Source organism: Urocitellus parryii, chromosome 7, assembly GCF_045843805.1.
Source record: "Urocitellus parryii isolate mUroPar1 chromosome 7, mUroPar1.hap1, whole genome shotgun sequence".
Taxonomy (NCBI): Eukaryota; Metazoa; Chordata; class Mammalia; order Rodentia; family Sciuridae; genus Urocitellus; species Urocitellus parryii.
Genome location: NC_135537.1, coordinates 115,353,503 through 115,367,260, shown reverse-complemented (window position 1 = coordinate 115,367,260; position 13,758 = coordinate 115,353,503). Strand labels below are relative to the sequence as shown.

Below are 13,758 nucleotides of genomic sequence, written 5' to 3'. Positions count from 1 at the left end.
TTTATTAACAAATCAGTCATATAGCATCATCAGGGATTTATTGATGCATGTGCTAAGTAGGTACTAAAATAAAAACCATTCCTTCCACTCAGTGTAATTCACAGCCCTAACCTGTAACACCTGGGATAGGCAAGGTCAGGAAATGGGGTGCATTGTGGTAATAAATAGGAAATTGAGGGTGAGTTGGATGAGGGGATCCCTCTCCCAGCGGTAGTGACAGGTAGGGTTTTCTCTGCATTCCAGGTGCTTCTTTAAATGGAAAAATGTGCCTTATAAACCCTGACCTGAGTTAGGCCATGAATATCATTATAACTCACTGCTGTTTATCTTGTGCCCAGGAAGAAATTGATGAAGCACTTCCTCTCCTGTGTCCCTGACCATAATACACATAAGATTGTAATACCAAATTTATACCAAAAAAATTAATACCCTCTTGGCAAGGGTTTTAGTATTTCTGTTGATCCCTTACTTGATCCCTTACTTATAAATAAAATGAAAGAAGAGTTTAAAAATCTTTAACTTTGCAGTGAAAAATGACTTCTGACATCAATTGTTTTAGAGAATATTTTTAGAACATGTTGTATGGGAAATATCCTGCTGTCTGAGTGCAGTTAGATATTTATAGTATACATATCTATGTGTACATCTAAATCTAGCCAACCAATTAGGGTTGGGCCACTTTCTCACAGGTGCTTTAATGACCATCATTCATAAGCCCATCTCAAAAAGCATGTTTGTAGGAAATAAGATCCAGACAGTGAAGCTCATACCTGTCAAAGCCAGCATAAGATTCATAACCTGAGCTTAGTCAGCCAGTGAAAATACGGACTCAGCACATTTAAGCCCAAACCACAGTGGCCTTCACTTCTAGAATGAGACACTACAGGGCCCCTGAGTTTCTAGTCAGCAAGCCTGCTTTGCCCTTTGTTGAAGAGAAAATAGTGATAGCAAGGATTTATAAATTCCAGATAAATGTCAGGGGCCCTCCTAGATCTCACATCTTCCCTGAAGACTGCTGGGCTCATACATGTGGCCATATCTGAACCCTCTGTGGTCTTCCTCTCTATAGGACTCAATGGGTGCTCTATTGTGTAACAGGTTGGCTAAACTCCCTGTGTGTTCATGACCCTGGCACATGTGCATGCCCTTTAGAGCAAGGACAATGTCTTACACCTCCTAAGTGTAGTTCACGCTTCTATTCATTTTTCTGCACAGAAAATAGTTATTGAACCTATCTGAGGCCAGGTCCTGTTCTACTCTTTGAGGATATACTAATAGAGAGTCCTTGGGTTTAATGAACATAAAACTCATAGCCAGAACCATAGAAAGATAACTATAAACTTGTATGCCCTGATAAATATGACAGAAGAAAATGAAATATAACACTCTAAGACAGAAGAGTTCATGATCTTATATAAATTTGGGAGCAGAAAAGACTCCAAAATGATAATATTTAAACTGAAACCCAAAGAAACATAGTCTTTTCTTCACTAGGGACTAGGAAATATTTCTTGCCTTGAAAATTGTTTAATGGTCTCTAAAGTCGCATGGCATTAACATCCTAAGTGCAGCGAATCTCCATGGCTGTGTCTCCCAGTACAGCCTCTCCCTCCCCTTTTGCCAACCTCCCACACCTTTTATCTGGAAGGAAAGCGGTTGGATCTCAGGACTACTTGCAGAATTAGGACGAAGTTGTTCTTGCTAAGATACTTATGAAGAATTTCAGCAGTCTCTAGGACACATAAACTCAAGATGGCATGTGAACTTGATCACTAGTGCTGCAAAATACAAAGTATGTGGCCTTCAGGATTCAGCCCATTTAGAGTTGAATCCCAATCCCGTAACCTCCAAGAGATGATTTCATAGACTCACTTTCTTCCTCTGTGAAGGGGAGGACAAGGTCTCTTGAAACTCACAAGGATTCATGAAGACTGATGTGACACATCCAGGCACAGAGCTAGCAGTCACTCAGTCACTATAGCCCTGCCCCACCTTTCTCTGAACCTTCTGGGCCCCAATTTCTGTGGAACCCCATGGTTCTTCTCTCTGCTCCAAAAATCACATGAAGATTGCTATCACTTCCCTCAAAACCGGCTCCCGGAGTACAAATTGTCTTCAGTTAAGAGACATAACAGGCCCATGATGGGCCACCTGGGCCCTAACCTTGGAAGGATGTGACCACCAAAGGACTGAGCAACACCTCAGTACTGCTCAGAGTAGTCTAGAGTCAAATGGATCAGGAGTATCTCCCATCCACAAGGTATGGCCAGTCTAGGATTTGGTCCAGGGGTAACCTAGGGACACCAGGCAGAGTGATCATTCAGAACCTGGAAGCAGGAAGTAGGGATGCACAGATGGAAGCCCAAGTGTGTGGGTGCAGCTTACCAGGAAGGGGGGGAAAGGGGCTATGATTGAGGGCTCCTTGAGGCCTCCAGGACTTTATGCACACGATGGGCACTTGGCTTGAGGCCTCTAAAAGAAAGAGTCCATTCTAGGCTTCAGGAAGAGAGGTGTGGTCAGGACTGAGGCAGTCTCCAGTGATAGCTGCAGGTAACTGCCTGGACAAGGTCAGCTTTGGGGAAGGGGTATGGAAGTAGGAGAGCTCCCAGAGTCAGGCTGTTCTGCTCCTCTATGAATGTTAAATGAAATTATAGTCAAACCTCATCTTCTTTTACAGATCAGCACTGACACTTCAGGCTTGAGGAAGCCAGATCCAAAAGGTTGGAGTGCCCTATTGGCCGATATCCAGCAAGGAACTCGCCTGTGAAAAGTCACACAGATCAATGACCACAGTGCGCCACAAATTGAGAGTAAGCAAGCAGTTCAATCAGGCCTACCGCAAGCTCAGGGCAGGGGCAAGGGCAGGGCACAGCCACAGTCCCCTGGCTGGGTTGCATTTGTGATGCAAGACACACCAGGCCATCTCAGACCTGCTTAGTGGACAGGCAGATATCTGGGCAAGAGAGTCAGAGATGGTTTAGAGTGCATCTCCCATCACTTTTCAAAGGCTAAAAGTTAAAAAACAAAACAAAAACAACTCCATGTTAGGTTGACGTTTTTATTCATTGTATAAAACACATATAACACAATTTACCCATTTTACCATTTTAAAACCTTCAGCGGCATTTACTATATCCACAATGTTGTTGGAACCATTCCCTTTGTCTAGTTCCAGAACATTTTTATTACCCTAAAAAGAAAATCCCACACTCATTAACAGTCACTCCATTTCTCCCAACCCAGCCCCTGGCAGCCACTAACCTACCTTCTGTCTCTATGGATGTGCTTTTTCCGGTTATTTCATAGGAATGGAATCCTGTCCTCTGTGGCCTTTTGGTGACTGGCTTCTTTCAGGCCAGCATTTTCAAGCTCCATCCATAATACAGTATGTGTCAGTACTTCAGCCCTCTCACACAGTTTCATCTTATGGATGTACCATATTTTGTGTGTCCATCATGGGATAAATAAAGATCCCTTACCCTGTGCCAACATAGCCCTCAAACTTAATTATAGACAATAAAGCTCTCAAATTTTAAAAAAAGGAGTTTTTGTTTTCACAAGGAAAAAGATGTATTCAAAATTCTATCTCACAGGATCATATGACTGCAGACTTCTGTCTTCCAGAACATAATAGGAGCCTGTGTGCAGGTCAGATAACTCACGTTGAATTCTGCTTCTGCCACCAGGCAAATCAAGGGACCTCTTGTTGTTTTTTGTTGTTGTTGTTGTTGTTGTTGTTGTTTGTTTTTTGTTTTGGTACTAGGAATGAAACACAGGCTCTGCCACTGGACTACACCCCTATACACCCCAAGCCCCGGGAACTTCTTTAAGGCTCAGTTAGCTCATCTGCAAAATGAAGGAGATAATAATACCTGCTCTTTTTTCTATGGTGGGGTAGTGTTCAGATTATGGAAGATTGAATTATTTAATAATGTAAGGTATTGGGTCTTTATATATTTTGCAATGATGTGCATGATGGTCCTAAAGCTAGTCCTAAAAACATAATTGTATCTCATATGATAACACACAAAGACACTTTTTTTGAGGGGGGCAGTACTGGGGATTGAACTCAGGGGCACTCAACCACTGAGCCACATCTCCAGCCCTATTGTGTATTTAATTATTTAGAGACAGGGACTCAATGAGTCGTGTAATACCTCACTTTTGCTGAGGTTGGCTTAGAACACACGATCCTCCTGCCTCAGCCTCCTGAGAAGTTGGGATTACAGGCATGGGGCACAACGCCAAGCCAAAGACATGTTTTTAAAAAAGGGTTTTCAAAATTGATTATAATATAAATTAGTTTCCATTTAGACCCACTGTCTACTTGGCTATGCTCAATTAACAAATTAATCCATTTTTTTGGAATACTCACTTCATAATGACTCCAGTAATTAATGTATATTAATACTCAGAATAATCTGTCTACTTTCAGCCACCAGTGGGCACTGTGTCCTAACTTCTCCCTGCATAAAAGCTTCAGGCTATAAATACATTCTGTCAGTGATTTTTGCCTCTGCTGAATATCTTTTCAGGTTCTGCAATTGGTAATCACACACATCTCAAAGGCTACAGTTAATGATGTCCAAGCTTTCAGGCTTCCTGTTTTACAGAAAGGAGTTTAGGGAATCATAGGGTGGGCCCAGTGTCTGAGAACCCAGGGGAAGGAAAATTCTTAAGCAGAAATCATTGCAGACCATCACTTCCTGCTTGTAGTTCTGGTCAACCCCCTGTGGATAGCAAGTTAAGATGGTGGGCTGAATCAAATCCATAGGTTTTCTTTGTTTAGTCTTCCTAATGCCAAGCTGTGAATATGACCAACTCTACACTTGCCATGTTCAGGTTTTCTAATTTGCAGTGTACTGCTGATTCCCCATCAGCATCCAGCAAATGGGTAGAAATCAGGTTCCTTTGTTTGGTCGCCTTTCAGGGTGGTTGGCCACAAATGGTTAGCTCTTTGACAGGGCTGGAGAGGGCAGCAGACATATATAGACACATGAGTCTGCGGAGTATCAAGGCAAAGGGAACCTGGGGAAGATGCTGAGTGCACGGGCAACACTGGAAAGAGGACAATGGGACACTGCTGAGACGGTGTCAAACCCCAGAGTGAGAAGGAACTGCTCAGCTCTGCTCACACATCTTCACCACTTGCTCTTCTCTTTGAAGGTTCGAAAGCAAGCAACAAAGAAGGAGGAGGCTCTGCCAACTCCCGAGGAGGAAACACACCCCCTGTCCTGGGAGATCTCTTCGCTGGTGGCTTTCTTGTGTTGCGACCAGCAGGCCAGAGGGTGTAGCAGGTAAGGAAAAATTTGGACTAGCTACATCATAGTCTAAATCTCCTTAACTCATGGAACCAACTGGGAAATCCACATGTGACTAGTTGGTTTCACATGTGCCCAGGGACATGTGTTTTATAAACAGTCATATTAGAGATCATGTATTTGGGAAGTTAAATACTGGAACTTTCTAAAGCACAGAATTGTTCATGAGGAATCTTTCAAATCATCATCCTAACTAAATTATTCAATTAATAATTGAAGAGAAATTTGTATTATTTAGCATTGCCCAGACAGAAGGTGCAAATCATAATAGATCATCATAATGACATCACTATGGACTCACTAGAGATGCATGAGTTGTAATGGTTTTCACTCATTGTATCAATTAGGCATTGCTATGTAACAGAACACAGAAACTTAAGAGTTTTAAATGACCATTTATTATTTAGCTTATGATTCTGTGGGTTAGCAATGTGGAATGATCTCAGCTCTACTCCCTCAGCATCTGCAAACCTGCAGGTTAGGTAGGTGGCTTTCCTTTATCTTAGATTTCTCCTGTTTTTCCTGTCTCTGAGGCCTCAGCTGTAACCACTGGCTTGACTCACCTCAGGTCCACGTGGTCTCTCAGTCTCCAGCAGGCTGCTCAAGGGCTTTTTATCATGGTGGTGGCAAGGCTCCAAAATAAAAGGAAGATGTGTATAAAGTCCCTTGAGGCTTAGTCTTGGAAGCTACTGAGAAGTAACTTGGAAGGCTAGGAAGTGTTAATTCCTATCACATCCAAAGCAAGTGACAAAGATGTGGAAATAGACTTCATCTCTTGATATCATATTCAATCATATTAAAAGGTTATGTTAATAGTCAATCATATTCAAATATTACAGAATTAGGCATGAGAGGGTAATTGAGGCCATTATTACAATCAGTCCATTGCAGTTATGTGTGCTTTAGCGGACAATGAATGTTTTAAAACTTTTGCATTCAAATTGGAGATATATATATATATATATATATATATATATATATATATATATATATATATCATAAGAAAAAAATGTTTTCCTACTATTGTGCTCTTTCTCTTTAGCCAACAAGATGAATAAACTACAGGTATATCACTGACCCAGGGACTGTCAGGCTCCAAATATTCCTGGTACCTGATCTTCCACCACATGAACAGGAAGCAGAGGATTTTGTACTCTTAACAGACTCACTTTCAGAGTTTTTGAATCTTGGATTCATGATATTTTCAATCATTTAAAAAGTTTGGATTGGTTATTCAAGAGTAGGCTCTGTTCTGCTTTTTAAGTTTATGATTCTTTTAAATTTCACTTGGCAACTGGGCATCTAGGTAGACGATGTCTTATTTAGGGAGCTGCCTGGGTTTTCTGTCATCATCTCTGTGTACTATGGGAACAGGTTTCAGAACTTTTAGGCTGGATTCTCTGTGCTGATCCCTGCCCTAGACATCATATAAAATATAGATCTTGTCCCTGGAAAGGTCAGGTAGGACTTTCTACTCCTGGGCATAGGCAGCCAGCTGTTCTGGCCCCTGAAATTAAGTTAATTCCTCACGACAAAGATATGTCTTCCAGAATCTCCTCAAAGAAAATCTTCAACAGAGGGTACAACCAAGCTATAGTAGTCTTGCCCAGGTGACTGTCACATCATAGCCAGAGGGCCACCAGTGCGAAAACCCAGACACCATACTCCTGCCCACTTATCTTCTTCCCCCAGAGGCACTTCTTCTATGCCTTTGGCCTGGCTTTTAACATCAAGTCCTTCAGGAATGATTTGTACCAGTTTGGGGAAACACTGGAGATTCATATGGGATGAAAAACTCCAGAACCCCTCAATAGACACTGGGGTTTATAATCTGAAACAAAAGCTGCCCCTATGCTGCAGCACCCAGGAAGTTCTATATGTGAGAAGCAAGCATTTTTCCAAGTGTTTTCCACATATTGCCATATAACATATAGGGGTAGTGAAATAGGGGAAAGTGTGTTCCCCAGAACTCCTTTAAGGGAGGACTATATTTGGAATAAATATTTGAATATGCCTCCTGAAAGGACAGTGACAATCCCTCTGACAGTGACCTCTCTTAAAATCGTATTTAAACAATGATTGCAGAACTTCAGTGCATTAAGGAGGAAGAGGAATTTTTTTTCTCCTTAGCAAGAGGCAAGGGAGGGGGAAGAAGAGAATCAGCACTGTGGTGCAAGGTTGTATCAAGAGTCAGAGCTCCCTCCAAGGACCCCATATCCACCCCAGTCCTCCATAAAGTCCAGCAAACACAAACGAGCAATTTGTTGTTACCCCTGAGTTTAAGAGTTATTGGATTTCAGTGATGTGGTTGGGCTGGGGTTGTGGCTCAGTGGTAGAGCGTTTGCCTAGCATGTATGAGGCCCTGGGTTTGATCCTAGGCATCACATGAAAATAAATAAATAAAATAAAAGTACTGTGTCCAACTACAACTAAAAAATAAATATTTTTGTTTTTAAAAAATTATGTGGTGAAGGAGACACATAGAGGATGAGAAATTCAGAGATCAGGAAAAAGCCAGCCCTTTGAAAATTAGAGTAAGTTTTTTGGGAAAGAGGGCTTTGAACTTCTAGAGGCCATGTAACTAGGGGGTTCAAGGTCATTGGACCTGGAATGTGGAGGACAAGTTTTTCCCTGCTGATTTCCCTTATGTATTCAGGGAACCATGAATTTTATGTTTGCAATATAGAAACAAAGGATGTCCTTGTTCATAAAATGCTAGCAGTGAGGAAAACCTCCCTAGCCAGGTGTTTGGGCTTGGTATACCTAAGGATGCAAACTAGAGCATAAGAGCAACTGCACCTGGCAGGTAAAGGTGGATGAATGTGAGGGGTCTTGAGATGAGGAAGGGCACAGGTCAGAGCAGTCCTGCGTCCTGGGCTGGACGTGAGAAGGCTGTTGGCAGGTGAGAACAGAATAGTAAGATTAGGGTCTGACCTGGGTTTGTCTGGAAGGACAGCTCCTTGATGCTCAGAAGGACCTTGGCGCTCATCCAGCTGGTCCCAAGTGCCACCCACGCGTTTTAGCTTCTTCCTTTCTCTGTTGTTATGCTAACCCAGAATTTGTTTCATTTCTAGGTGGCAAGACAGGGCAGGCCTCTGGTTCAAGAGCACCTTCTCCCCGGCTTCCCACCAAAACCATTAGTGGCCCGCTTAAACCCCCTGCATCTCCCAGGCTAGGCAATGCCTCTGAGGCCCAAGGCGCTGCCAGGATAGTCCCTCCTCGCCCCAATGTGCCCACCCCACCTCCACCTCCTCACCCCCTACCTCCACCTCTACCACCTTCTTCCCCCACCAAGGCCTCACTGATGTCCCCACCAGGCCTACCGACCAAAGGGAGCTCTCCTGCCTTTGCACCCACTGTCCCCTGCCCTCCTCCGCCTCCACTTCCGCAGCTTCCTCTGACCCCACCCCCTCTTCCCCTGGCCTCCCTACTCAGTGACAAGGCAGTGAGGCCTCAGCTGGCCCCCTTGCACCTCCCGCCCATCCCGCTCCCTCTCCCTCTCCTCCCACCCTGTGGGTATCCAGGACTCAATGAGGAGCCTGCCAGTCCCGTGAAAGAGGTGCCAGAGCCCCCCCCCCCCCCCGCCCCGCCGCCACCGCCACCGCCACCGCCACCTCTGCGGCCCCCACTCCCCCTGTATGCTTCCTGTTCGCCCAGGGCTTCGGTGCCAGCGCCTCCCTTGCCAGGCGCTAACAACTGCAGCGAAACCCCTCCCCCGCTGCCCCCCAAGTCCCCCAGCTTCCAGGCCCAACAGCAGAAGGCCAGCGTGCAGGGCTTGCCCGCAACACCTGGCCCTCTGGGACCTCAGCCGCTCCTGCAGAAGAGGAGGATCTGCAGAGGCCCAGGTAAAGCAGCCCAGACGGCGGAACCCCGTGCAAACCGTGGGATGGCTCCAATCTCAGAATCTTGTTTTAGTCCAGAGCTACTCAGTGCCTCTGGGTAGAACCTTGTCCCTCTATGGGACTTTATTGTTGAAAGTTTTCATTTTAGAGACGCAAACCACTGGCCAGGGGGACTGGGAGACTTGTCCCAGATCCTGCAGAAGGTAAGGGAGGGATTCTGGCCATGATCTTCTTGCCATCACTGGCTGGGACCCTGGACAGCCACTTAACTGTGCTTCCTTCTCTGTAAGATGAGGACAGAAATCTTTCTACCTCTTGGAGTTGTTGTAAAGATGGAGGCCTTGTATGTGATGTGCTTAGAACAGGGAATAGCAAGTGAGCTCTAGAGAAGAGTTTTGTTTTTACTATGGACTTTCTGTCTCCAGATCTACTCCTCGGGTGGGGCTTGTTTCCCAGCCCAAGTCTCTGGTTTAGTCTTCTCCTGAATTATTCCAGTCTGGCTCCCAGCCTGAATCTTCACTGGCCCACAGCAGATTGGATTCACATTCTGCCTTTTGGCAGGTTCTCAGCTGACTGGAGAAAACAGGGCCTGTATCTTTAGCCAAAAAGCAAAAATAATTCTTCACTTACAGAGCAGAGAGGATTGTGAATTGAGTGTTGATGGCTTGTGACTTACTTCACTGGTCCCTGTAGTGGTAGACTTCATGCACTGTTGACGCCTTTCCACACAAAAGGTACCACCACACATCCACACACACACCTGCATTTACACACACAACTCAAACACAATTACAAGCACTCTCTCAGCCTTACACACAAACACCCTAATAAATGCGTACTCCATACACACACCCGTATACATACACACTTAACACATATACAACTCCCCCACACATATATCCATGCACATATTTTTTGTTCTGTCAGTAAATCTTTTGATGCAGAAAGTTTCTTAAATGTATTTCCGTAAATTAAAAACAATGCCAGCTTATTGTGGAACGAATAGAAATAATATCGCCTAGAGATGAAAACTGTCATTTGGATGTCATTTTCATTTTTTTTCTGAATAAATGTACATTTACATGCTTAATACCATTTTGCACTTACAATTTTGTATTTTTACTTAATACTATACTAAAAGCAGTTTTGTAAAATTATTAAAATGTGTAAGTAAATTAAAATGATAATAGGTACATATATTTGATTCCCTGTTTTTGTTATTATGAATAACAGTGTAGGAAATACTTTTATAGAGATTTTAGTCCATACTTTGGATATTTTTTATTTTTTTAAGTAATTTATTTTTTTCTTATGTGGTGCTGATGATTAAACCCAGTGGTTCACACAAGCAAGGCAAGCACTCTACCACTGAGCCACAACCCCAGCCCCACTTTGGATATTTTTTAAAGGATAGGTTCCTAAGAGAGAATTCCTAGCACAAAGGGCAAGGATATTTTTAAGACTGTTGATCAGAAGAGATAAGGTTTTAATCATTCTTCTTTCAACTGACTGGTCACCAGGAGGCCCGGCATTGTGAGTGGTGAGCTCCTCTGGTATCTGTGATTTTAAATGTCCATGATGGAGTGGAAAGAAAAGCACGTTTTGGATTTGGAGAGATTTGAGTTCAGATCCTGGGTTCCCTGCATACTCCTGTGTAATCTGATGCCAGTTGCTTGTTTGTTTTGTTTTGTTTTATCTTGTTTTTTTTTTTATTTACTCTGACAAATAGGAATAATGACAGCATCTTTCACAGGGCATTGCTGTGACTGTGTGGTGAGGGCCTGTGCGTGGCTGGGGCGGGAGCCTGTATTTTCCTTCCTTCCTTCTCCTTTCCCACAAGGAGGGGCAAGTTCCCATCCAGAGGAGGATCAGCAGTCTCTTTAGCCCTTTAGTCTCCTTGTGGGATCAAATAACTCCTAGGTGCCTAGGAAGAGAAGAGTGAGAGAAAGAAGCCTGGGACAGTCCCTTTGGGCAGATCCTGCAGGGAAAGCAGGAGCTCAGAGGGTACCACTCTGCTGCTGCTGCTGCTGCTGCTGCTGCTGCTGCTGCTGGAACCCCCACCTGCTCCAGAAGGCTTGCCTGGTCTCTCCCTTGGTGTCTTTGGATGTGAAACTTGATTTCACTTATAAAATAGGGGCAACTTCTACTTCAGCTCAACTTGGGAGAAGGGAAAGAAGTTGTAATTGTAAGCAAGTAGCACAGGGAATGGTAGTGTACCGGCAGAGTGATGGTGGCAATGTCATTGAGGAGATAAGCAGCAGTGGGGTACCTGTAGTGAGGAGCCAGGACACTGGGCTGTTGACTGCCAAGGGTCACACAGAATAGCACAGGGAGAGGAGGGAGGAGCCTCTGGCCATTGACCAGGAAAGGCTTGAGGATGTAGGTTGGATTTGAGTTGGGCCTTGGTGGTCGGGAAGGATCTAGGTTGGAACTGAAGGAGAATAAGCAGATTGCAATGCAGAGGAGCTGGTGGGGGCAGAACTCAGTGGGAGCAGAAATTGAGGGTAGGAACATGCCCCTACGACCCATTCTTCTGGCCTCCCTCTGGGCCCTCACCTAGCAACTACCTTTGCTGTTCCTATCACTCTGCAGTGGGGCTATTCCTTGAGCTGTACCATCTTTCTTGGGCGGGAGTTACTTGGGATTGAACTCAGGGGCACTCAACCACTGAGCCACATCTCCAGTCCTATTTTGTATTTTATTTAGAGACAGGGTCTCGCTGAGTTGCTTAACATATTGCTTTTCCTGAAGCTGGCTTTGAACACACAATCCTCCTGACTCAGCCTCTCAAGCCACTGGGATTACAGGCATGCCCTACCATGCCCAGAGGGCTATATCATCTTATAATGAGGGTCATCATTAATATTATCACAACTGTCAGGCACTTACTGTATTCCACTTGACTGAAATCAACTCATTTAGTCCTCTCAACCCTAGGAGGTATGTGTCCTAGTATTCCCATTTTTGGGTAAGAAAACTAAGGCACAAAGAACCTGTTATTTGTGCCAATGAGAGAACTGTGATTCATTCTCAGTTTGGCTCAAGCAGTTGCCCTATATATAGTGATATATCACTATATCATATTATATCCAGAAATCTAAATGTCTAATCTCTCACATAGAGTTATAACATCACTGTCCCCATTCCTAACTCTGAATGCCCTGTCATCTTCCCCAAAAAGGACCAGTAGGGGAAAGCTAAATCCACCTCCAGCACCTCCTGCACGATTACCTACCACAGAGCTTTCAAGCAAGAGCCAGCAGAACCCTGTCTGGACCCCCACCCAGCAGCCCGGAGGTCAGCTGAGGAATGGAAGCATGCACATCACCGGTAAGCAGGTGCACACCTAGGGGACTGTGCCAGTGAGGAAGTCATTTCTCCTGGCTCCTGGAGAGAGCTTACATGCTTCCCAGTGAACTGTGGGCTCACACAAATACAGGACAGCCTACAGAGCCTGTGAAATAGGATTTCTTTCACCACTTTCTGGTTAGTTCCAGGGCCTACTCTTAGACTCCTGACTCAGATTAGAGAACCAAAAGAAAACCAGCATTTAAATTCTCTCTTTGTGTGTATGTCTGTCTCTCTCCATGGAGACCAGAGTGCCAGAGAGACCAGAGTGATTTGGATAAGGGCAAAGAGTGGGTGGAAGGCCCATGAGGTAGGGGGACAATTGGAGCAAAACTATGGAGGTAGGAAGTTAAAGGCACCTGGAGTTGGATGTGACTGCAACACCTCTGCCCCCCTTCTGTGTGCTAGGCTATGGTCAGACATAAGACCCAGCTCAAAAGACAGGAGTCAGCCCAGGAAAGGGAGACAGGGCAACTCCTCTTTTCTCCCCAGGGGCTCACTTCTGCTCCCTTAGGAGCTTCCTTAAGATGTTGGTTGGAGTAGTTTGGTGGGTGATGGGAAATCACTGCTGATCTCACTCTACTTTCCCTCCTCCCAGCCAAGCAGTAAAACTTGAAAGGTGGATGGATGTCTTGGGGGGAATAGCCCTTCCATCAACACCTTTGCACAGAGTAGGCACAGAGTTCTCCTGGAGCGATCCAACGTGGGGCCTGCCTGTAACCCAACTAAACTTTACCATTTCCCACATGTGCAGATGACTTCGAGTCTAAATTCACGTTCCATTCTGTGGAAGACTTTCCCCCTCCGGATGAATACAAACCATGCCAGAAGATTTACCCCAGCAAGGTCCCCCGAAGTAAGTACTACCTTGACAAGACTTCTGGCTTTTCCTGACACTCCTAAAGTAGGTGCTTAGTGTGCATTGATTGACCAGAAACTGCCTGAAGGGTGACATCATGATTTTACTGTCCTGCTGCAAGGATACAGTGTGTTTATACTTAATCAGAACATGTATTTGTCCTTGCACATAAGAGTTCATTTGGAGATTTTGTTTTTATTTTTGTTTTTTTGCACAACACCAGGGTTAACTGACATCAGATTTGGATGCCGAAATTTACCACATATCTCTTTCCTCCTGGGAATTTTGGCTAGGGAGCTGAACGCCCACAAAGAACACTGAAATGGGATACAGGGACTGAACTGGGAAAGAAATAGAATTCCCCCCAATTCAGAATTCTGACAAATCA

At 44.5% G+C, this 13,758-nt stretch overlaps 1 protein-coding gene across 1 annotated transcript; it reads left to right on the top strand.

Moving 5' to 3' along the window:
- Positions 1-2,783: 2,783 nt before the first annotated feature.
- LOC144256118 (WAS/WASL-interacting protein family member 3-like) lies at positions 2,784-13,405 on the top strand. Its single transcript, XM_077801233.1, has 7 exons — positions 2,784-2,810; positions 5,167-5,297; positions 5,799-5,803; positions 8,396-9,166; positions 9,312-9,366; positions 12,345-12,493; positions 13,266-13,405. The coding sequence occupies exons 1-7, from the start codon at positions 2,784-2,786 to the stop codon at positions 13,403-13,405; spliced, it is 1,278 nt and encodes a 425-aa protein (XP_077657359.1).
- Positions 13,406-13,758: the final 353 nt, after the last annotated feature.